The sequence below is a fragment of the Pelophylax lessonae genome (genome assembly GCF_965119305.1).
Source record: "Pelophylax lessonae genome assembly, chromosome: 10".
In the NCBI taxonomy this organism is placed as follows: domain Eukaryota; kingdom Metazoa; phylum Chordata; class Amphibia; order Anura; family Ranidae; genus Pelophylax; species Pelophylax lessonae.
The window spans coordinates 171,269,716-171,293,130 of record NC_138777.1 but is presented as its reverse complement, the minus strand read 5'-3'; the positions used below and the strand labels follow the sequence as shown (position 1 = coordinate 171,293,130).

The window sequence follows — 23,415 nt, the reverse complement described above, 5'->3', positions numbered from 1 at the left end:
GGAATTAGGGTACCATTCATAATGGAAACGGCATAAATAGCGTACCGAACCAAACCTTACCAGAAAGCTCAGTGGAAACGAGCCATTAGTCACATTACTTGCAAAGGTCAAACCAAGTACGGGTATCTTCGTGTGTTTAAGAGTGCCTTTAATGCCTTTACACTTGTAAATGCATCCTGCAAGCGATTACTTGTGAGAACCCCAGGGTGGGTTACTGCGGTTAGCTGCAAGTAGGCAGTCCCACTGAAAACAATAGGAGGCTGATGGCTCTCGCAGCCAATCACACCCACTCGCATGTAATCACCCATGCTGCATTCACATGCCAGTGATTAGCCCTTTACACCGACTTCCTGCTTCCAAGACTGATTACTTGCATGTAATCGCTGCTTTAGCGATTACATGAAAGTGGGCGCGCTTAGCTGTGAGAGTCGACATCCTCCCATGGCCTACTCGTTGGTATTTGTGGGCAGGGTGCATTCGCAAGGGTGAATGCACCCTTAAGCTGACCATAGATGGTTCAAATCTCAGCTGGTTCAGCAGGGCCTGCCCGAGATTCAAAACATGGGCAGGCTGAATGCATCCAAGTTGATCAACTTGGGTACACTTAGCGTGTCAGATTTTACATGCGATTGCTAGCGGCTATTATAGCCGCTAGGAGTAATTGCTGTGTTCCACCAGTGGGGTAGGCTATGCAGGGGGAACACTTCACTGTCTCTTCAGGAAGAATTCTCTCCATCAACAAGGAAGTCCTGATGACGCACTTCCTGGTGAAATGCTTTGAGGTTTCAGCGTGACATTTCCGGTTTGCGGCTGGTCCGAGCAGGTTGAGACGCACCTTGGAATGCGCGCTATCTGCAGAACGGCGCTTCCTGGACAAATAAAAACTTTGCCTTTTAGCAAGTGCCATTGGAGGCACCTCTAAATGTGAGTGCACTGATTTTAACTTTGTTTAAAGACCTTTAATAAAATATACTGCACGATGAAGGGATTCTTTACATTTCTTTGAGATAAAAAGCACAAGCGGATTACATGTGATGCTGACCTACCTCTAGAAGGAAATTGTCCCATAAAGAGAGGATTTCTACAGGCACTATATGTCCCAGAGGCCTAAGTGCTTTTGGTGAGTGGCCACTGTTCACTAGGTGGTAGACCAGAGATTTGTTGCACCAAGGGAAGATAGAAAACACAACACTTGGCACCATCACTATGGACACTATTTGTTGATATTTTATGTTTTTTGTATGTATTTTTGCTCCGTGTAAGTTTTTTTTTTTTTTTTGGTCTTCCACATCCCTGGATGAAATACTAAGCACCTTTATATCACCTTTGCAATATTGGGAATTTGTATTAGAGCTTTTCAAACACTCCGTATTCAGCGCCTGTGTTTACCATTGCATATATGATTCAATGTGCATGACACTATCTATTTAACTATTATTATTTATTTTTAATGGTATTTACTGCACATATTGAGCTATAGCACGGATTTGCACAAGCACTTACAATTTATTTATTTATTCATTTATTTATTCATTATTTTGTTTATTCACTATTTACGGTACATTTGTGGGAATATAAATAAGTCACATCTATTCCAGCATGGGATTATGCAGTCACCCATTTTAGGATTGAATGAAGTATATATCCTCTATAGCCTTACTTACCTGTTGTGACAAATAACCAGTAGTAGCGCCTCGCTACATATCTTCATCTACCAACACTGTCACCATCCTTGGCCCTCTCATCACTGCCTCCTGTCTTCTCTATCCACGTTTTTTTCTCCTGACTCCCTTCCTATCAGATATAATAAGAAGCAGCTAAGTCGTATATACCCGAAAGGAACAAGAGTGGATTCTTCTAATTACATGCCACAAGTTTTCTGGAATGCAGGATGTCAGATGGCTGCATTGAATTTTCAAACATTGGGTAAGCGTTTCAGCACAGATGACTCTCTAGTTGTTTTTTATTTGTAATAGTCATAATAGGAGGCTGTAGTTTTTTATGAGGTTGTTTTAAAAAGATTTAGCATAGTGATGACAAAAGGATTTCTTGTGCTTTGCTGCAGAAGGTTTGTGTTTCAGTCTTGGGAGGGGCTGATGTAGAATTCATAGAGGAGCAGTGAGGCCAGCTTCATGTACGTCATGCACTGTATAAATGCTGATGGTGGGGAGACATTGCTGTAGCACGTGATCTTCTCCTCTGCTATAGATGTCTAAGCAGACACTTGATCCTCAGAAAGAAGAGTTTCTTTTACTTCCTAGCTGTTTCTTTCATTAACAAGTAGTAAAGTAGGCATCACGTACAAGCACTGCCGGTGATCTTTCCATTGATCCCTGCTAGAGGCCGCAGTCCTCTGTCCTCAATGGGTCAAAAGCCTTTTCGGCATCCAGAGAGGCAATGACCCTCGTGCCACAGTTGGAGTGCTTTGTAGATAAGTTGAGGAAGAGACGGCGTAAATTTAATGTGAGGGTCCTTACCAGGCATAAACCCAGTCTGATCAACATGAACAAGCTTGTCGAGGACCAACGACCACTAATCGGCTAGTATTTTGGCCAGAATTTTTGCATCAAAGTTGATCAGAGATAATGGCTAGTAGGAAGCACAGTCCTCAGGGTCCATGCCTGGTTTGGGCACCAGCACGATCTACGCCTCTAAAAATTGACTCGGGTAGGGACTCTCTAGTGAATGCCTGGGCAAACGTGGAGGCAAGTCTAGGGTCTAAGAGATCCTGGTACAGGGCATAAAATTCAGTGGGGAACCCATCTACCCCTGGAGTCTTACCAGGCTTAAGTTGTCCTATTGCCTCCTGCACGTCCACCAAGGAAATATCACTTTCCATCCCCTGTTTCTGTTGAAAGGACAGGAAAAGAGATTTGATCCAAATATAACGCCAAGTCAGCGGTGGTATAGTCTTCCCTAATGGAATACAAAGAGCTGTAAAATTGCCGAAATCTACGACTGACACTCTCGGGGTCAGTGAGCATGGTACCATCTACATCCTTAATCCTACCTATTTGAGTAGGCAAGAATTGTCCCTGGGCCAACCAAGCCAACAGCTTGCCATTTGTATCTCAATACTCAAAAACCCTTTGTGCAGTGTCCAGCATAGACTTCTGTGTCATCTCTGTGCACAGCAGCGACACCACATGGACAGAAGTCTGCCAGGCCCAATACAGAGAAGGGGTAGTATCGGCCACTTAGGCAGGCTCCTTCCCTCCAACTCTTTCAGAGATCACACAGATTCCCTTTTACCCTTTGTTATGCAGGACATATACTCTCCCCGTAACTAACACTTTAATCCCTCAACACTTTTAACTGCTTCCAGTCCAATTGTAGTAGAGACTCTAGGGAATAGAATGGCAGTTGTTGCAACTTTTTGTGTCACACGGTATTTACGCAGCAATTTTCAAACGCTCTTTTTTTTGGGGGAAAAAACTTTCATGAATTAAAAAAAATAAGTTAGACTAAGTTAGTTGCATAATGTGAAAGATGATGTTACCCCAAGTAAATAGATACACTTGTCACACTTTAAAATTGTGCGCACTGGTGGAATGGCGCCAAACTTTGGTACTTAAAAAATCTCCATAGGCAATGCTTTAAAAATGTTTACAGGTTACAGGTTAGTTACAGAGGAGGTCTTTGGCTAAAATTGTTGCAGTCACTTTAACGTCCACGGAAATACCTCACATGTAGTTTGAATGCTGTTTACATATGTGGGTGCAATGTATGTATGCATTCCCTTCTGCGTGCAAGTGCGTGGGGACGGGGGCACTTTAATTTCTTTTTTTCTTTTTTTTTTTTTTTTGATCACTTTTATTCCTATTTCGAGGAATGTAAATATCCCTTGTAAAAGGAATAAGGAATGACAGGTCCTCTTTACAGAGAGATCTGGGGTCTATTAGACTCTACATCGCTCCTCTAGACTGGAAAGCATGAGATCAAAGAAAAAAAAAAGCAATCTCAGCCTTTCCTGGTAAAAGAAAAAAAACAGCAGTGTTTACATTTGCCTAGGCCAGATGTGAGGTCATAATGTCGCACCCGGCCTCCAAAGGTCAAAGAGATTTCCGGAGATCATCTGGTGCGTGGTATTCTCTATGGTAAACGGCTGCTACCGGCCGATTCCATCTCCGGCTCGCCGATTCCACGGGCGAGCTGATAGAAGCACCAGAGGGCGGCGGGAGGGAGGGAACGTTCCCCTCCCTGCCACTTGTAAAAAATAATCAGGCGGCTGAACAGCCCCTATGATTGTTTTTACAGTGCAGGGAATTCCCGGCAGAACAAAAAGATATCTGAATGATGCCTGCAGCTTCAGGCATTATTCACATTTACCCCTCAAAGTCGAGTACGTCCTATGACGTCCAGCGGGTAGGAAGTGGTTAACTTTGATAGATATAAGTCAGCAACTCGGTAGACTCCAATGTTAAAAAATCTTGGCTACACAGTACATCCAGTAAAAAAATGCTAACATGTCTCAGCCACTGTGACCTTACTCATAGCATCAATAATAAGATACATTGCAGAGGAGAGGGAAGTGCATGGGTCAGAAAGAAAGAGGATAACAGTGTAAAACTATCAGCGCAAAAGTGATAAATATAAATACAATCGTGCAATAAAATAATTGCAGTGCAACAAAATCTTAGTGTCCGGCTGCTAACACAAAACAGTGTTATTCACTCCACAAACAAAACTAAAACCATATACAGTGCTGCGCCAGAAAAAGTATATATAACATAGAAGTAAAGATAAATAATGTATACAAGTGTTTTTAGTGTCCCAAAAAAATAATGTATCCAGGTGCTTCCAGTGTCCACAAATAGTGATATCTTAATAACAGTGACTCGTAGAAAACAATCTTCTGTGATCCCCAAAAAAGCAATCCGTGATGTGCTCCACTTCACCACCACCAGAAATGAAAGCCTCTCACCTTACACACTGACCCAAGAATTAAACAAGGTCAGATACAGCTTTACCCCACCGGGGTCACAGGATAGTGAAGAGGATCTTCAATAGGACACACATAAGAGATTCCCAAAATAAGTTCTACTCTCAACAGAAGCAGATGGCAGGCATAGGAGGGAAAAAGCAAAGCAGATCTAATGCTCTCCGTATGGGTGAATCAACAGGGAGTTTATTAAAATAAGATACTCACAAACAAACACTTTGATAAGTGCATATATGATAACAGCTCCACACAGCTGAGAGGATGCAGCGTCCTAGGCTCCGCGCCCCTATACGCGTTACGTCATTGCAGATTAGGCACTGACCTTTACTGTGGAAGTCAGTGCCCAATCGGCAACGACGTAACGCGTATGGGGCGGAGCCTATCCTGCCGGACGCTGCATCCTCTCAGCTGTGTGGAGCTGTTATCATATATGCACTTATCAAAGTGCATATATGACCTTGGTTGATTCTTGGGTCAGTGTGTAAGGTCAGAGGCTTTGATTTCTGGTGGTGAAGAAGTGGAGCACATCACGGATTGCTTTTGTGGGGATCACAGAAGATTGTTTTCTATGAGTCACTGTTAAGCTATCACTATTTGTGGACACTGGAAGCACCTGTATACGTTATTTTTTTGGGACACTAAAGACACTTGTATACATTATTTATCTTTAATTCTATGTTATATATACTTTTTCTGGCGCAGCACTGTATATGGTTTTAGAAAGCAAGAGGAGTACATCATCTGCATACAGGAAAACCTTCTTCTCATGCAATCCTCTGTGAAAACCAACCACCTCCAAGGTCTGTCTCAGCAAGTCGGCCAACTGTTGTATCACGATAGCAAATAAAAATGGTGACAGAGGGCAGCACTGTCTCCTTTTGTGATGGAGTGAAAAGGGGGTGGACTGTATATTATAAACCCAGATTGAGGCTTTCGGAAAAAAGCATACAGCGGTTTGACTCATGCACAATATGTTTCACCCAAACCAAATTTAGTAGGGACTTCCCATATTTACCTCCACTCAATACTGTCAAAAACTTTGACTGCATCCAGGGAGAGAAGAGTCCTATTAGTTAAAAATATCAATTGGGGTCTGAATATTTAGAAAAGTACATTTAATGTTGTTAGCAGTTGAAAGATTGGGCATAAAGCCCATTTGGTCCCAGTGAATTATTTTGGAAATAAGCTTATTTAATCTATTGGCAAGGATTTTTGCAAGAATTTTCACGCTGGAGGTAATGATTTTGGCCTGTAAGACTATGGATGTAATGGGTCTTTATCCTTTTGGGTTATTACCAGTATATTTGCCTCAGTCATGAAAGGCGAGAGCAAACCAGAGGAGAAGGCTTCATTAAAAGTACCCAATAGGGCAGTAAGAACAGAATCACTGTAATGTTTGTACATTTCTTTGGGTAGGGCATCCAGACCTGGAGCCTTACATTTAGAAAGGCTCGCAACCACAAACTCAAGTTCTTCCAAATTCGACATTACATATTTTTCTATCCATTGAGAAAAGAGTGGGCAATGAAAGACAATTTATAGAGTGTTGCAAATCACCACTGGAATAGTCTTCTTTGAAGGTATCTAACTTTTGATAAAAGGACTTCAAGGTCTTTAAAATAGTGAGAAATGTTAGGAAATTAAATAAATCAAACAGATAATCCCAAATGTGATAAAGAGAATCCTTTTAGTGGTATTCACACCATCCAACACCAAAAATTGCATGATCCTTAAACTGCCACCTCCTTCACCTCCAGTCCCTGGCCTGGTGTGTATCGCAATTGTCACTGCCCGTCTGTAATGGGAGGTCCGTGTAAGTTGGATTTCTCATGATTGTGTCATCTTGAGAGTGGATCTTCATGCCCCTTCTCCTTCCAGTTCTCCTGGATGTATAAAAGCCTTGGCTGGGATTTGAGTCCCCAAGTGTCACTGACCTTCCGTAATAGGAGGTTTGTGCAAGCTGGTAAGCAAGCATTCCTTATGGTGGAGTTGGCAGTTTTTAAGGATCACACACTTTTCAGTGTTGGATGGTGTGGATACCACTGAAAGCATTCTCTTTTTTTTTTATCACATTTGAGACTATCAAATTGATTTATTTAATTTCCTAACATTTCTTGCTGGTGTTTTCTAGCTCAACTCTTATCTATGATAGCTTGTTAGGGACTGTGTATATGTCACAGCATAGTTGCCGCTTTCTAAATATAATACTATATAGAATTTGTAGTGCAGTTTTTTTCTTTTGTTGTTATTTAAAGTAGTGTCTGTGCTGGTATGAATAAGGCCCCACCTTTAATGCTTAAATTTTGTTTTTGATGTTATGCTTGTTTTCCTGCAGACCTGGCAATGCAGCTGAATATGGGGATATTTGAATATAACCGGCGCAGTGGGTACCTTTTGAAGCCAGAATTCATGCGTAGGACTGATAAACCCTTTGATCCTTTCACAGAAAATATCGTTGATGGGATTGTGGCAAATACTGTAAAAATTAAGGTGAGAGGGCAGTAGAGAAGTGGAAGGAAGTAGACTGGAGAAGGTTAAGTTTGCAGGATCAGTTCGAACTTTTATTTTTGTGTTTCTTCCCAGATTATCTCAGGCCAGTTCCTGTCTGATAAACGTGTTGGAATATATGTAGAGGTTGATATGTTTGGTTTGCCTGTTGACACGAAAAGAAAGTATAAGACAAAAACTTCCCAAGGAAACTCTTTTAACCCTGTGTGGGACGAGGAGCCATTTGAATTCCCGAAGGTATGGACTTTTCTGACGAGTTTCTGGTTTCCCTTTCTTTCTAACCAGGTTTCACTTTTACTGTGTAACTTAATATAAGCTGCTTCATCTATTCTAGGTGGTGCTACCTACACTTGCCTCTCTTCGGATTGCTGTGTTTGAAGAAGGTGGAAAGTTTGTTGGTCACAGGATTCTGCCAGTGTCTGCAATACGACCAGGTGAGACATGAAGGCAGGGGTGGGTTATTTGTACTGTGGGCTTCTGGTTGTTCCCAGTTCTTGGCCACCCCCGGCCAAATTATTTGGGTAGTGCATAAACATTTGTGCAAACAAACATCTGTGTTTTTGCTTTTGACACATGCCATAAAGGAGCTTACGATCTAAAGTAGGGATGCACCGATCCGACTTTTTTGGTCCCGATTCCGATGCCGATCTTTTGCTTTGTGAAATCGCCGATCCCGAGTCCGATCCGGAAGTACTGTTTTGTTAGCTTATAACAAAGTAATACTTCCGGATCGGTATCGTTATCGGCAGATACCTTATAACAATTGTGCATTTAAGAGGTTAAACTTCCCTCCTCCGGCAGACTGAACGAAAAGATACATTGTATTCATTGTGTTTACTTAACTATGAGACTGACAGGCATTTGCAGGAGGCTTTTTTTTTTTCTTTGACAGCTGTTCTTCTCCCTCACAGCTATGTAAAGAGCAAAACTGGATCGGCCCGTGGATCTGTTAATTTTACCGATCCCCCGATCCAGCTATTATGGCCATATCGGCGCCGATATCCGATCCTAATATCGGATCGGTGCATCCCTAATCTAAAGTCCCTAACTCACATTCATACATACACATATTAGGGCCAATTTAGACAGGAGCCATTTAACCTACCAGCATGTCTTTGGAGTGTGGAAGGAAACCCACACAGGCTTAAGGAGAACATGCAAACTTCAGGCAGGTAGTGCCGTGGTTGGTATTTGAACTGACAACTTTAACCACTTAGCCACTTCAGCCTAGACAAAATTGTGATGAGAGGAAATTAGTGGCATTACAATAACCATCCACCTTACTGAACGAAATTTCTTAGGCTTTGCTCACACAAGTGATTTTGAATGAAGAGCAAATTCCTGCAGCATGAATCAGTGTTCCATGTGAACATTTACAGCCACATAACAGCTGCAAGATGGAGATAACGGAGTTACAATAAGTGTGCATTGAGGAAGCAGGAGCTGTTTGAGGAGAAGCCAATCCCTAAGGCTGCATTCACAAGGGTAATTATGGTGGACCAGACTTCTAAAAAGGCCTTATCTGATCTCCCCTTTGTGGGGGATTGCCTGTTTGGAGCTTCCTTGGATGACATCATTAGTAGACGTGGGCCATTCTTTTCAGCTCATTAGAGGCTTTTTTTCATCCCTCAAGGGATAGAAGTCCTTCAGGGCCTTCCCTGAAGGTTCCAAGAGGACCTGGTCTGGCAAGCCACGAGGGGCTTTTCCAGACCTGCGGACAAGGCTTCCTCTACATGATGGGGCACCCTCACCCGTAACTGGGGTGGGGGGACATCTTCTATGACTTCCAGATCTGTGGACCTCTCTGGTACAGGCCAAGTGGGTCCACAAAGTCATTTGGTCCCGCTATAAGATCGAGTTTTGGTCTTTTCCTCTGGAAAGGTTCTTCTGGAAAGGATCTTCCTTTCCAACTTGCAGTTGTCCCCAGAACGCTTACGGGTCACTTTTGGGCAGTGCAAGACTTGTTACTTCATGGGGTGCTAGTCCTGGTTCCGGCTTTGGAATGTTTTCAGGAGTTTTACTCAAATTTACTCAAGCGACCATTTCCAGATTGATGAAACAGATAGTGATTCAGGCCTATTCTATCAGGGGTCAGGTTCCTCCTTTCCTGGTCAAGGCGCATTCTACTAGGGCGCTTAGTGCCTCCTGGGCTTTCCGTCATTAGGTGTCAGTTATAGACGCAGGTTTGCAAGGCGGCTACGTGGTCGTCAGTGCACACTTTCACAAAGTTCTATAAAGTGGATGTGTTGGCATCTGTGGATGCTTCTTTTGGTCGCAAGATTTTGCAGGCTGCAGTTTAAGAGGACCTACTCATCTTTGAGGGTGTATCGTTTTTTTTTTTCCAGATGGGCTTCAGTTGGTTTGGTTGAGCTCCCATTTACCTGGTTGGCTATAGTTTAGCCTTGGGAATTTCTTTTTCGCTGTTCCCACCCCTCATGTTTTACACGGCTTTGGGACATCCCAATGGTTAAGAATATCAGGAGCTGTGTCCATCAATGAACGAAAGTGAAAATGGGATTTTTGACTTACTGTAAAATCCATTACTCTGATGTTCATTGACGGACACAGCACCTACCCCTCTGTGGAGTTGTAATTCTCCTGACACTGCTTGTAACTAGACTGAGTGCCTATAGCAGAGAGAGGGAGTATACCCCCTGGGACTGCCCATGGGCGTGGTCAGACTTTTTTCTTCCTAGTCCTACTCCTGTAGGGGGCAGTATAACCCAATGGTTAGGAATATCCACGGAGCTGTGTCTGTCAATGAACATCAGAGAAATGGATTTTACGGTAAGTCAAAAATCACATTCCACCCCCCCCCCCCCCCCCAGAATTTTTTTTTTTTTTTCGTTTATATAATAACAAATAACCCAGTAGTTACCAAATACCATCAAAAGAAAGCTCTATTTGTGTAAAAAAAGTGTTTGATACAGTGTTGCATGACCACGCAATTTAATTGCCAGTTAAATTAGAGCACTGCCGAATAGCAAACAAATGCTCTGGTCATGGAGGGCGTAAATCCTGCTGAAGTGGTTTATCAAGTTTGTTGCAGATTCCGATCTGTTTCTGGTCCAAAGAAATAGTTTGCTGTGTGCAGAGTGTATCTGAATGGGAATGACTTTTTCATTTGTAATCAGCTGATGCACTTGCATTGTTCTAATGAGGAATTTTCAAGATCTGCATCCCTTTAGAAGTAATTTAGCCCTTTGAAAGTAGCTTACCAAGAATGAATTTAGCCCTTTGGAGGTAGCTCACCAAGAATTAAATATTTGTTACAGGAGGTGTCTAAAACCTGATGTGTATTTTAGTGCAGACTTTTGGGAAAATCAGCAAGTCAATCCCACAAGAACAAATTACATTTCTGGGGAAGTTCTGTACATACAGTGTGCAGAAAGCCTCCAGTTTGCCATATTTCATTGAATTTTACAGAAAATTACATTGCTACAGAATGAAAAGGAAAAGTAATTATTACTAACCTTATATTACGTTATGGCTTGTGAAAGCAATTTTTTTGCTATATTTTCTTATTTGCTATATTTTCCCACGGAAGTGGAGTTACCCTTTAAAGCTTTGTGAATTGAGCCTATGGTAATAAAATAGGTTATAATAGCACTACTACTGCCATGTTATGCACCTTTGTGAATCGCACCTTTGGAGATGTAAGAGGTGTAAAATAATGGTCAAACAAGTGAATCGAACCGCAAAGGTGTCCTGTGCACTAGCTTGTTGATTGCACACATAGATGGCAGTCAGATGTCCAGAGATGAGCTCTTCTTCAGAAAATAAAAGCAATATCAAGCATGGAAGTCCTCCTGCAATGTCTTTGCCTGGAAAGGCATAAGTAAGTGTGTTTGTATGATACATGACAGCTTGAAAGGGGGGGCGCTTTAGGTAATTGTTTGCAGTCTAATATCTAGTTTTTTGTTGTTTTTTTTTTGCCTCAATATGTTATTGTAGATATCCTGATTAATCTTTTTATTTATGTTAGGTTATCACTACATCTGTCTCAGGAATGAAATTAATCAGCCTCTATGTCTCCCGGCTTTGCTTGTCTATACCGAAGTAAATGACTATATTCCCGATAACCATCAAGGTCAGTGATAACACATCCTATTTGAGATGCCCTCAATATGATTTCTTTACATAAACACTTTTTTTACCTGTTTCTTTGACCCATACCTTTTATGGGTTCTAATATAATTTATCATTGTTTCACTTTCTTCTCCCATGTAATGATAACCACTAACTTCATCCCCAACAGAATACATCAAAGCTCTGATGTTCCCCACCCAACATGTCAGTCTGGATGAGAGGGCCAAGAAACTTGTGGCTCTGATTGGAGACACTGAGGTACAGCAAACGCTAAGACATTCTTGAGATACATATATACATACATACATTCATAATATAAAATCATAAATTATATTTCACCCATCTGACTTCAGTTTTGATTGATAGCTAGGCTAGGAATTACTAAATAGGTACATTATCAATTCTTTATCATTAAGCCCCCAGTCACACCAGTGCTGCTTGTCATGCGATTTGACAGTTTCAAATCACATAAGTCGCACCCTATTGTCTGCATTGGAAGCGGTCAAATCGGTTTGACTCCTTTGTCGCACCAATTTAGAAAGTGGTTCCTGCACTACTTTTTGCAAATTCAGGTGCGACTTGCATAGATCTCTGTGCATGCAGTCGCACAGATGTCTTCCAAGTCGCACCTGAAGTAGCGCTTAAATGGTACTTTGAAATCGTTCTACTTTAAGTGAAGTAGCACCATTTCATTGTCTTGATCAATGTGACCGGGGTGTAAAGGGTCAGTCTACCCAAGATTGATATTATAGTTATGGTTTGCTCCCGGCTTTTATATTGCTTGATCAGCCTGCCATAATTCTTAACTCTGTTCTTCTCTGCTTAGAATTATGGGTGTTCCCTCCTACTTTCACATGTTCCAGGAGGTTCCAATATGGATTTTGGGACCCCCTTTAAAATGGGCAGGGGTGCAGACCCAGGAACTGCAATGCAAAGATCTTGCTAATCCAGGCCTGGAGAAATAAAAAACAAAAAAAAAATGGAGGTTTAAAGGCTAAGGTCACATTTTGCAAGGAAGTGCTGCAACAGAGAGTGCACTACCCATCCACGACTTTTGAACCAGGAAGAGTGCCAGCTCCTGAGATCTTGGGAGAGACCAATATATAGAACTGCAGCACGGCAGGACACAGGAATAATAAGTATATGGGAGTTTTTGGCCAGTCCTCAATGGTGGTGACAATTCCCTATAGGAATGGCATATGCATTAATTGCAATTTTTTAAAACTGCTCCGTTATTTATTTATTTTTTTTAAACCTACTGAGGCCCCTGTCTGTAAAGTCTCTAAAAAGGGGAACTTGGCCTTTAAATCTCCTGCATCTGCCCAAAACAGTCATTTTTGGATGGACAGACCCTAAAGTAAGCTCCTTGGTGGCTGGTGTAGCCATATAATGAGAGACCAAACATCCAACATTTTGCTTTGCTCATGCACATGAGTGTCTAAACCCACTCAATGTCTGTGTCTTTAGAGCACCTCTAAGTGGACTTCTGTGCTGCTGTGTACAGGGCTTGTTAGTCATCTGATCTATACTCTTGGCATGTATAACAGTGCTGAGAACTGTGGTGTTTAGGTATGTCATGCATATAAACCTCAAAACCCCCTTAAAGTGCGTTAACACAGTATGCTTTAAAGTGGTTGTAAACACTTCCATATACCCAATGAAGTGACCGGCCTCAGGTGAGACACAGAGATTAAACAAATCCTCCTATGTAAGTTGTATCTGTTTATTTGTAGACTTCTCTTCTCCTCATCTGTTCAAAATGCAGAATTTATAAAGCTTGTCTGATGTCAGAAGAAAGGGGGGCGGGGGGGGGGGGGGGTGATATCTGAAGTTACACACTGCAGAGCTCAGTGAGGAAAACTCAGAGAGCTGATTGGAGGGAAGGGACACACACCTCTTAACACAGCACACAGGAGCAGAGCTGAGGCTGTCAATCAGCTGGAGGTTCCTCCCTTGTCACCCTTTTTCACTTAGTGTTAGAAAAACACGTCATTCCTCTGCCATGCTAATGGCAGAGGAATGACGCCGCAGACAGAAACCACACTTAGAGCTCCTAATTGATGCCTATATATTGTGTTTGTGTGTGTATATGTATGTATATATATATATATATATATATATATATATATATATATATATATATATATATATATATAAATTATTTTCATTTGTATGACGCATTTTTAAACTTTATGATGTAAGACAGGGTGCCTGCTGCAAGCTATTTGCAGAGACCGAATGCTAGACTTTTCCCATTAGAAAAGCCAAGCACTGCTTCTGCAGATTTAATATATAGATGATGTTGTCAAGTCGAATATCCTGCTATTCACAGCAAAAAAAAAAAAAAAAAGAACACTTTATTACTAGCTTTGCAGTCTCTACCTCAAAAATAAAAACATATCAAAATATTTTATAGTCTTTCACATAATCTATAAAAAAAAGAAAACAAAAAATCCTTTTGTCCTATTTAAATCTTTCTTCAATATGACAATGCTACCTAAATATTTGATTTATATGTTTTAGCTGTGTGTACGGTTAGGCAACCTGGGAATTGTAGATTTTTATAGCAAGTGTGATAAAATGTCAAGCTTTATTGCTAGATCACAAGAGCAATGCAGTCTTTAAAAGACCGACCTTTTGAAAAACACTCAGAAATAACATTCTTCTGTGTCCACCGCAGCTCAGCAATGCAGATAAGCCGCAAGAGAAGAAAAAGACTGAAATAGCAAGTGTCACTCCTCAGATACCTACAGGTCTCAAGAAGCAATCCATTACACCGCTATCACCTATAGGTATGTCATGATTCCTTCCACCTCTGCTTGTGCGCACAATCACTGTGGACATATTGCATTGCTTTTTTTTTTTTCATGAGAACCTTTTTTTTTTTGTAACACCCTAGTGAAATGTTTTTTTTACTCAGGTCTTCAAAAAATGTTTATACTGTGCAATAGATGTTATTCTGCATGTAATGTGTTAGATTTGGCTAGTCCTCTGCTGCCTCCTGGTGTTTTAAGTGGAAATGTGCAAAAGGTTTCTTGAAAAGGAAATGTGCCACCTTACTAGAACAGATATCAAACTTATTAGATAAGGTAGATAGCCTGGAGGCAATCATGTCTGACACTGCATTATTACTTGTTGGTCTCAATTGGTATCTCTGGTTATGTACAAGTATATTAAAAAAAGAATAGCGCACACATGCAAAAGAAATGACTATCAAATATGGAGACAATCCATAAATAAAAATGGGGATTTAGACCCACCATATGGCCATATCGTGCTCAAGCCCACCACTACGTCAATGTACCCCATTATCAGTGGGTCCTACACTATCCATAAAAAAGGGGTGAATCCAGCCTCTCTAACCCTTGGAGACAACACTCCTTGCTGGGAGAGATGTGCTAATGCACTACAAGCGACTCCTCCTATATCTACTTGATAGTGGACACTGATGAAGTACAGGTGTGTGTGGGGGGTGGGGTGCTCAACCGCAGAAGTCTGGTCAGACCGAATACATAATAAACAAGCAAAAAGTTGGGGGAGCAACATAGCTGCACCGGCTTTAGATATACATGTTCAGGGTTTGCTCCCCCAACTTTTTGCTTGGTTATGTACAAGGCATTTGAATCTGCCATGATAAAATACAGTACATCTGGAAAGTATATATAGTGTTTCACTTTACTTTACTACTTTACTACACGTTACAGCCTTATTTCAAAATAGATTAAATTCATTATTTTCCTCAAAATTCTACAAACAATACTCCATACTGAATACGTTTGTTTACGATCTTTGCAAATTAATTAAAAATAAAAAACAATCACATGTACATAAGTCGTCACATCCTTTGCTTAATACTTTGTTGAAGCACCTTTGGCGCCAATTACAGCCTCAAGTCTTTTTGAGTATGATGCTACAAGCCTGGCACACCTATTTTTGGGCAGTTTTTCCCATTCTTCTTTGCAGGACCTCTCAAGCTCCATCAAGTTGGATGGGAAGCGACGGTGTACAGTCATTTTCAGATCTCTCCAGAGATGTTAAATCGTGTTCAAGTCTGGGCTCTGGCTGGGTCATTCAAGGACATTTACAGAGCTGTCGCATAGCCACTCCTTTGTTATCTTGGCGGTGTGCTTAGGGTCCTTACCCTGTTGGAAGATGAAGCTTCACCCCAGTCTGAGGTCCAGAGTGCTCTGGGGCAGGTTTTCATCAAGGATGTCTGTTCATTGCTGCATTCATCATTCCATCAATCCTGACTAGTCTCCCAGTTCCTGCTGCTGAAAAACATCCACACAGCAAGATGCTGCCACCACCACGCTTCACTGTAGGGATGGTAATGGTCAGGTGATGAGCAGTTCCTGGTTTCCTCCAGACATGACGCTTGCCATTCAGGCCAAAGAGTTCAATCTTTGTTTCATCAGATCAGAGAATTTTGTTTCTCATGGTCTGAGAGTCCTTCAGGTGCCTTATGGCAAACTCTGGACGGGCTGCCACGTGCCTTTTACTGAGGAGTGGCTTTCATCTGGCCACTCTACCATACAGGCCTGATTGGTGGAGCGCTGCAGAGATGGTTGTTCTTCTGGAAGGTTCTCCTCTCTTCACAGAGAAACACTGGAGCTGCGTCAGAGTGATCATTGGGTTCTTGGTCACCTCCCTAAGACCCTTCTCCCTCAATCACTCAGTTTGGCTGGGCGGCCTGCTCTAGGAGGAGTCCTGGTGCTTCCAAACTTCTTCTATTCATAGATGATGGAGGCCACTGTGCTCATTGTAAACCTTCAATGCTGCAGAACATTTTTTGTACCCTCTCAGACTTGTGCCTCAATACAATTCTGTCTACAGACAATTCCTTTGCCTTCATGGCTTGGTTTGTGCCCTGACAAGCACTGTTAACTGTGGGACCTTTTATTGACAGGTATGTGCCTTTTCAAATTATGCCCAATCAACTGAATTTACCACAGGTGGACTCCAATCAAGTTGTTGAAACAACTGAAGGATGATCAGTGGAAACAGGATGCACCTGTGCTTTAATTTGGGTGTCAGGGCAAAGGCTGCGAATACTTATGTACATGTGATTTATTTTATTTTTTTTTCATTTTATTATATATTTCAAACAAACTTCTTTCACGTTGTGATTATGGGGTATTGTTTGTAGAATTTTGAGTAAAATAATGAATTTAATCCATTTTGGAATAAGGCTGTAACAAAACAAAATGTGCAAAAAGTGAAGCGCTGTGAATACTTTCCAAATGCACTGTAAGTGCCGGTTCACACTAATATGACTTGTCAGGCGACTTGGTCAGCCTGGCAAGTTGTGCACTGTCGCGGTCCATTGAGTAGTACAGGACCGGTTCTAATAGGAGCGACGCAAGTCGCTCCGACTTAGAAAAAGGGTCCTGAACTACTTCGGGGCAACCTGGAGGCGACTTGCATTGACATTTATTTTATGAAGTCCGTGCAAGTCACGCCAAAGTCGCACTGCACGCGACTTCACAGGTTGCCCCCTAAGTCGGAGCGACGTAGTGTGAACCGGCACTAAATGTTGTGTCCTCCAGTGATCGTTTTGCTATTCATTTTGAAACCACATATTTTGGAATTTAGTGTAGGGCCAAGATTACAGTATTGCCTCTTTATGCCTCAAGTCAAACAGCTTTGAAATGCATCTTTGTAAACTGTTTAAGTGTATATAAGCCCAAGAAAAAAATTTAATTAATTGCAGCTTGAGTTTTTTCATGATTCTTTCCTGTACTTTCACCTGGTGGTTCTGACAGTAAATCTTTTCTTGTCTGTGACAACACTTACACACATTTTTGTGTATGTAAAGCAGGAGCATTGTCACCCTTGGCCGCTCTTCGGATTCAGAAAAAGAAGTAAATAGGAACATGCTCATCCAAAACTGTCATCCTCTGTTAATCTTTGCAGTCTTGCATCTTCAAAGAGCTGAGACCATGAAACAAACAAAAATCAAGGTGCACTTGATTGTGTAGAACGAAATGTATTAGGCCAATTAAAAAAGGTGTTATTGCACATACTTAACCCACTTGGATAACACGTGTGTCTTAAATGAACCTGTTGCAGTTTGGATGTAAATGAAGAACCCTACCCTCTTCTAGACAGCCTGAGGGGAGTAATAAAAACTGGAATTAAAATCTGTACTATAGATCAAGTGTGAAAATTTTGGGTGTACAAACGACTCCTACTTAGAAAACGGAGGGAGACAACAGCAAGTGAGAGAAAATCTTCCCCTAGGAAGGGAAATTTACTCCTGTAAGAGTTCTCATGGGAAAAAGGTGTCTCCACTGAAGCTTTATCAATATTACTTGTTTCCACAACAACCCAAAATTTTCAAAATCCAGTTGTCACAGGGACAGAAAGTGAGGTAAAATCTTCTGAACAGGGGTACAGACAGCAAAACAAATGGTACAGAGGTGTTAACCCTTCACTATGCTATCCATAAAACGTAATAAAACATTATTTTGGCTGGAGCTACACTTACAAAATGTATCTGTTACGACTTACAAACAAATTCAACTTAAGAACAAACCTACAGACCCTAGCTTGTTCGTAAACCGGGGCCCGCCTGTATTTGGAATGCTTCCTTCTGCTCTTGACTTGCTTTGGGGTCTATGTCTGTTCCTCAGAACCTTATTATTGGAGGACGTGGTGCATGAGCATTCTTCCGACATTATTCCAGAATTTGAGGGCACTATCTCAGTCCTTATTGTCAGTCTGCATGTGCCAAGATTTGCAACTGCCTGTGTCATGTACTCCTAAAGTAACTAGCCTGGGTTCCCTAAAGAACCCTCAACCCTTTAAGGCTTTTACAGTGCATTTCCTATTGCATCATATCCTGTATGGTGATTGGTCTAACCCAAAAAGTTATTTTCTCATAGTAAGCGTTTTTCCCAAAAATACCCTATGGAGATGTTCCTGAAGAAGTGGCCTGTCCTCCATTGTGGATCTAGTCATTTCCTGTATTAAGATTGTTGCTGTTGAGGAATTCCTGTATTTTAAGACCAGATGGATAAAGGATTAGAAGGCTTCTACTCCCGCATAGGTCTTTCCCTGCAATCTTCCATCACAACTATATCCACCTGTCAGGGATTTCCTGTATGTTCCAGGGCTATGTCCTAGGGTCCTGGTTCTATCCTGACAGATCCAGCAACTGGAGCTCATACCACCTCCTCTAATTGTGTGGACGGAGACGCATTAATGGATAATTTATGTTTAAATATCCAAAATGGTGCTCCTTTTGGTACATTTGGGAACCTTTTGATGGACAAGTGCCTCTTTGGAGAATCAATGGACACCTCCATTATGGAAGTCACTGGGGAAAAAGCGTACTCTTTTGTCCCTAAAAAGAAGGCAAAGTCTTCATCTGGAAAACCTTCAGCTCCTGAGGCAAAAGAGAGTTCCTTTTATTTCCGTCAGGCCTCCAGGTCCAAAGCAAAGCCCGGAATTCAGTTCAGCTGTAAATCCTGGACCTCCAAGTCTGCAAGCAAGTTCTCCTCTCGAGGAGGTGCCCTCATTTGCCAGAGTGGGAGGCAGTGGCGGCCCGTCCATTTGGGGCGCCACCCCCCCATCCATGCGTCCGGCCCCCTAATCTATATGCAGGGCGCCGGACGCATGGATTTGGATTCCAATAGGGGATTTTTTTTTTTTTTTTAAGCACGTGATTAGAGCCAGAGGCTCTAATCACAAAGGGTGGGCTTGGGGCGCAGAGCACTGCGCCATGAGACAACCCAATTGTATGGCAATAGCGAATAAATATTTGCTATTGTCACACTGACTCTCATCCCATCCAATCAGGAAGAGGGTTGTGAGACCCCTTTCCCGATTGGCCAAAAGGAGAAGTGATCTTACTGGCCAGTGGCCAGGAAGAGGCAGAAGACACATGGCTGGAGGAGAAGCTTAACAACCATCCAGCACTCCCTGGCTTGGACAGGAGGTAAGGAGGCAGGCCGTTGTGGCGGGGGGGTGGGGGGGGGAGAGAATGTGTTGCCTGCTGACTGACCGTCCATCGGGCGGGTGCATTGGTTTGGGGGGAATTACCGAACACCAGCCGCCACTGGTGGGAGGATATCTGTTTTCAAAGCCATCTAGCCCTAGGGCATTTAAGATGTTTGGGGCTAAAACTAACCTTTCCGCATCTCTCTCCACTCTATTTCATATTGTCAAACTTGACAAGATCCCCACACAGATTGGCGAACCTCCATGCTACTTTAGGTTGTTCTAGCGATACACTGTTTTCATGAAGAGCACATGCAGCGGCGGTTGAAAGATGAACATTTGACATGAAAAGGCTGCATTTGACCTGCTTTGCCTGCCGTTCAAATACACCTTATTAGGACATGCTGTGTGCTGTGTACAGAAAACTAGCAAGTCAAATGCAGCCTCTGAACTGTGTACTGCTCAAAGTCAATGGGATGTTGCTGACCTGCATTTGACATGCATTTCAAACATCACCTATCTACATGAGCCGCAACATCTCTAAAATTCGCCCCTTTTTAACAACTGAAACCACCAAGCTACTCATTCATTCCCTTGTTATTTCTTGCCTCGACTATTGCAACTCCCTTCTCATAGGCCTACCTTTTCATAGGCTATCCCCTCTTCAGTCTATCATGAACGCTGCTGCCAGGCTTATCCACCTTACCAACCGCTCAGCGTCTGCCTCCCCTCTCTGCCAATCCCTGCACTGGCTACCGATTGCCCAGCAAATTAAATTCAAAATGCTAACCACAACATACAAAGCCATTCACAACTCTGCCCCCAGCTACATCACCAAACTTGTCTCCAAATATCACCCAAACCGTCCTCTCCGCTCCTCTCAAGACCTCTTACTCTCAAGCTCCCTTGTCTCATCCTCTCATGCTCGTCTCCAGGATTTCTCCAGGGCCTCTCCCATCCTCTGGAACGCTCTACCTCAACCTGTATGGCTATCTCCTACTCTAGTTGCTTTCAGGCGATCCCTGAAAACTCATCATTTCAGGGAAGCCTATCACACCGCCAACTAATCTGCCGTCAGCTCATTCCCTACTCTTACAACCTCTTGTAACACCTGCCCCACCCCATTAGATTGTAAGCTCTTCTGAGCAGGGCCCTCTTAATCCTCTTGTATTTTATTGTATTGTAAATGTACTGTCTCCCTCTAATATTGTAAAGCGCTGCGTAAACTGCTGGCGCTATAGAAATCCATAATAATAATGAGCCTTTAAACTGCAAGACTTTTGTCATTGTGTTCAGCCAATCTTGTGATCCAGATACTGCAAAGCCACAATGGCATCGCTGCTTTTCATGAACCCTAAAGTTTATGGAGGCACCTTCTTGCTCATTGGACTATTACAATGCAGTGGTCCTTTGTTCACTCCATCTCCTATAAGCTCCCTATCACCATGCCTGTAGCTCCCAGTGCCTAATTAAATGTTAGGTCCATAGTATTGTGGTGGCAGAGTGGATAACAGTACACAACATCCTACAGTCCCTTTTCTGCTCTGCAGGAGATTGTAGGATGAGTTATGATCTATTTTAAGGCAAATGTATAAGCAGTATTTTAGTCAATATATTTACCAGATTAAAGTGTGTGTGTGTTTTATACTTGCCTCCTAAAATTTATTGTATATGAGTGATCTATACACTAGAAACTGTGCGCCCATTTCCAGAATGGGTAATTTGGAATGGTGGCATTACATTGGCTCGGATTTAGATTTTCAAGTTATTGGCATAGTGGCTAAAGTGAAGTAGAAGTAACCACCCATTTTCCAATTTGGTTTTGCAACTTACTGTGTTTTGATAGGACCGTACAGAGATGGAAGGGATATGGGCTCACACAAGAGCCAGAATTCCTATAAACGTTGCATGGGATTGGACAAAATTTGAGTGCAAAGATGGTCACATTACGTTATAAATATTAGTCTCATTGTACAATCTGTTTGTATTTAAATACAACTAAAATGTAGGAAGGTGTGCCAAACTTAATAAAAGTTTAGGAAGGCCCTCCCAGTTGTTGGTGTATCTAAAGGAGATTGCACAGTCATATTGTAAAATGTGGGGCCATCCATGTGCTGGCCATATGTTCAAAAGTAAGTGAACATAAAAGTAATTGTTTAAAAAGACAAAGAATAATTTTGTTGAATAAGATTAGATTTTTACCCATGACTAATTGATCAAGATCAGGGCCGGAGTGGGACTCATTTTCAGCCCTGGAGTTTCATGCCTTAGACCGGCCCACTTTAGTTCATGACGGACTGTATTAAAATAATGTAATTAAAACCTCAGAATATAAGTTTGCAATGGCGCACTGTTCTCTACAGCCTTGTAATTCATTGTATTTTTCAAAAAATATCATAATTTCCAATTCAGTGTTCTCAAAACGCAGGGGGTCCTTGCTTGCCCGAATCTGTCTGGGGAGTGGTCCTTGCACACAGAGGAGGAGGATAGCAAATTCACACTGACACTAAGCATGAATAAACTGATTGCTGAGACAAGCACAGCATCTGATAAATAAACATACTGAAGCTACGGACTATTTAACAGGCAGCACAAATCAAAAGAAGCACCTTATATCTGTCTGGGCACCTTAAGTTTAATTGCACTATTTTCACCTCAACTCACTTACTCGCCTCACCCTAGCAATGCCGTCACCGTGACTTGCTCCGCCTCCGCCCGCGTGAACATGTCAGGCCAGGGAGCGCAAAGGGCAGGGAGGGGAGGCTCAGGATGAGAGGAGGAGCAGGTGAGGGGAGAAGTCCTTCACCAGTTCTCCTTCACGTCATCACACTATGCGGTGCAGCGGCATTGCGATGCCGGCCTGCACGCATAGATAAAGAGAAGCGGATCGGGAGCTTGGGCTCCTGCCTCAGGCAGAGTGGTGTCACCCTCTCCCCGGTGGACACCCTGGTGCGGTCCGCCCCGCACCCCCCTTGTGACGTTCCTGGCCATGACAACGGCCCTTGCGGCCAAAAAAACCGACCAGCCCACCGGGAATTCTCCCTGTGCCCCCGATTAGCCAATCTGGGCCTGATAAAGATTGATAAACTGCTCAGCACAATTGGTTTCAGAAAGACACTAATTCTTCCATTTAAACAGTTTGCAAACAGTAATTTTGATGCTTGTATCACTAGCATTAGAATGGACATATACCTTTCGGTAAGATTTTGTGCAATTTTAAGTCTTTTTTTTTTTTTTTTATGGTTCACCCAAACCTTGGTAGACTGTGCGAATGCAGAATTTCAGTGCTTCCATATCCTAAACCAAAAGCAAGGTCTGCCTATTAACAGTAAAATCAAAAAGCAACCGGGGATCCTTTTATCATTTACTGTGGAGCTGCCCGGAACTTCAGGGCTATTGGGCGCAGGTTGTCAAATTTCTACACGACACTATGGGCTCCCCGCTCTCACTGTTCCCCAAGCCATTCCTACTGGGGATATTCCCAGACACTAGTATGGATAAATTTACTACCATGTTCTTACATGAGACCTTGTTCCTGGCTAGGAAAGTGATAGCACGACAGTGGATGCGAGACAGACCCCCCACTTTCCGTGACAGGATTCGGGAGGTCAACAATACGTTGCCCTATAAAAAGTTGATCTATGCTCTTCGCGGATGTCCTGCCAAATTCAATAAGATCTGGGACAGATGGCTGCAGGCTTCAGAGATGTGCTCTTGAGTCCAAGTTTACCTCCCCGATTAATATGCTGCTTTGTCTTTCTATGCTATATTTGCCCCCGGGCATTACCTATACTGCAACGATGCACCTTCTGTCTGTTTAGTGACCATAATGCATATACCGTTTTGTATTTTCACTACCTTTGAACCCATATGACTTGTTATATTCTCATGGCTACTTGTTTATCTGTTTGTTCCTTTGTAATTTCTTCTTCTTA

General features: G+C 42.3%; 1 protein-coding gene across 1 annotated transcript in view; it reads left to right on the top strand.

Annotated features, from left to right (window-relative positions):
• Window positions 1-23,415, top strand: part of PLCB3 (phospholipase C beta 3) — a 347,318-nt gene that overhangs the window by 240,963 nt on the left and 82,940 nt on the right. Inside the window, exons 19-25 of the mRNA XM_082270020.1 lie at window positions 1,802-1,926; window positions 7,278-7,432; window positions 7,526-7,687; window positions 7,785-7,884; window positions 11,436-11,540; window positions 11,709-11,797; window positions 14,220-14,331. Of these exons, the coding sequence (XP_082126146.1) occupies window positions 1,802-1,926; window positions 7,278-7,432; window positions 7,526-7,687; window positions 7,785-7,884; window positions 11,436-11,540; window positions 11,709-11,797; window positions 14,220-14,331 (848 nt within the window). The remainder of the gene's footprint in view (window positions 1-1,801; window positions 1,927-7,277; window positions 7,433-7,525; window positions 7,688-7,784; window positions 7,885-11,435; window positions 11,541-11,708; window positions 11,798-14,219; window positions 14,332-23,415) is intronic.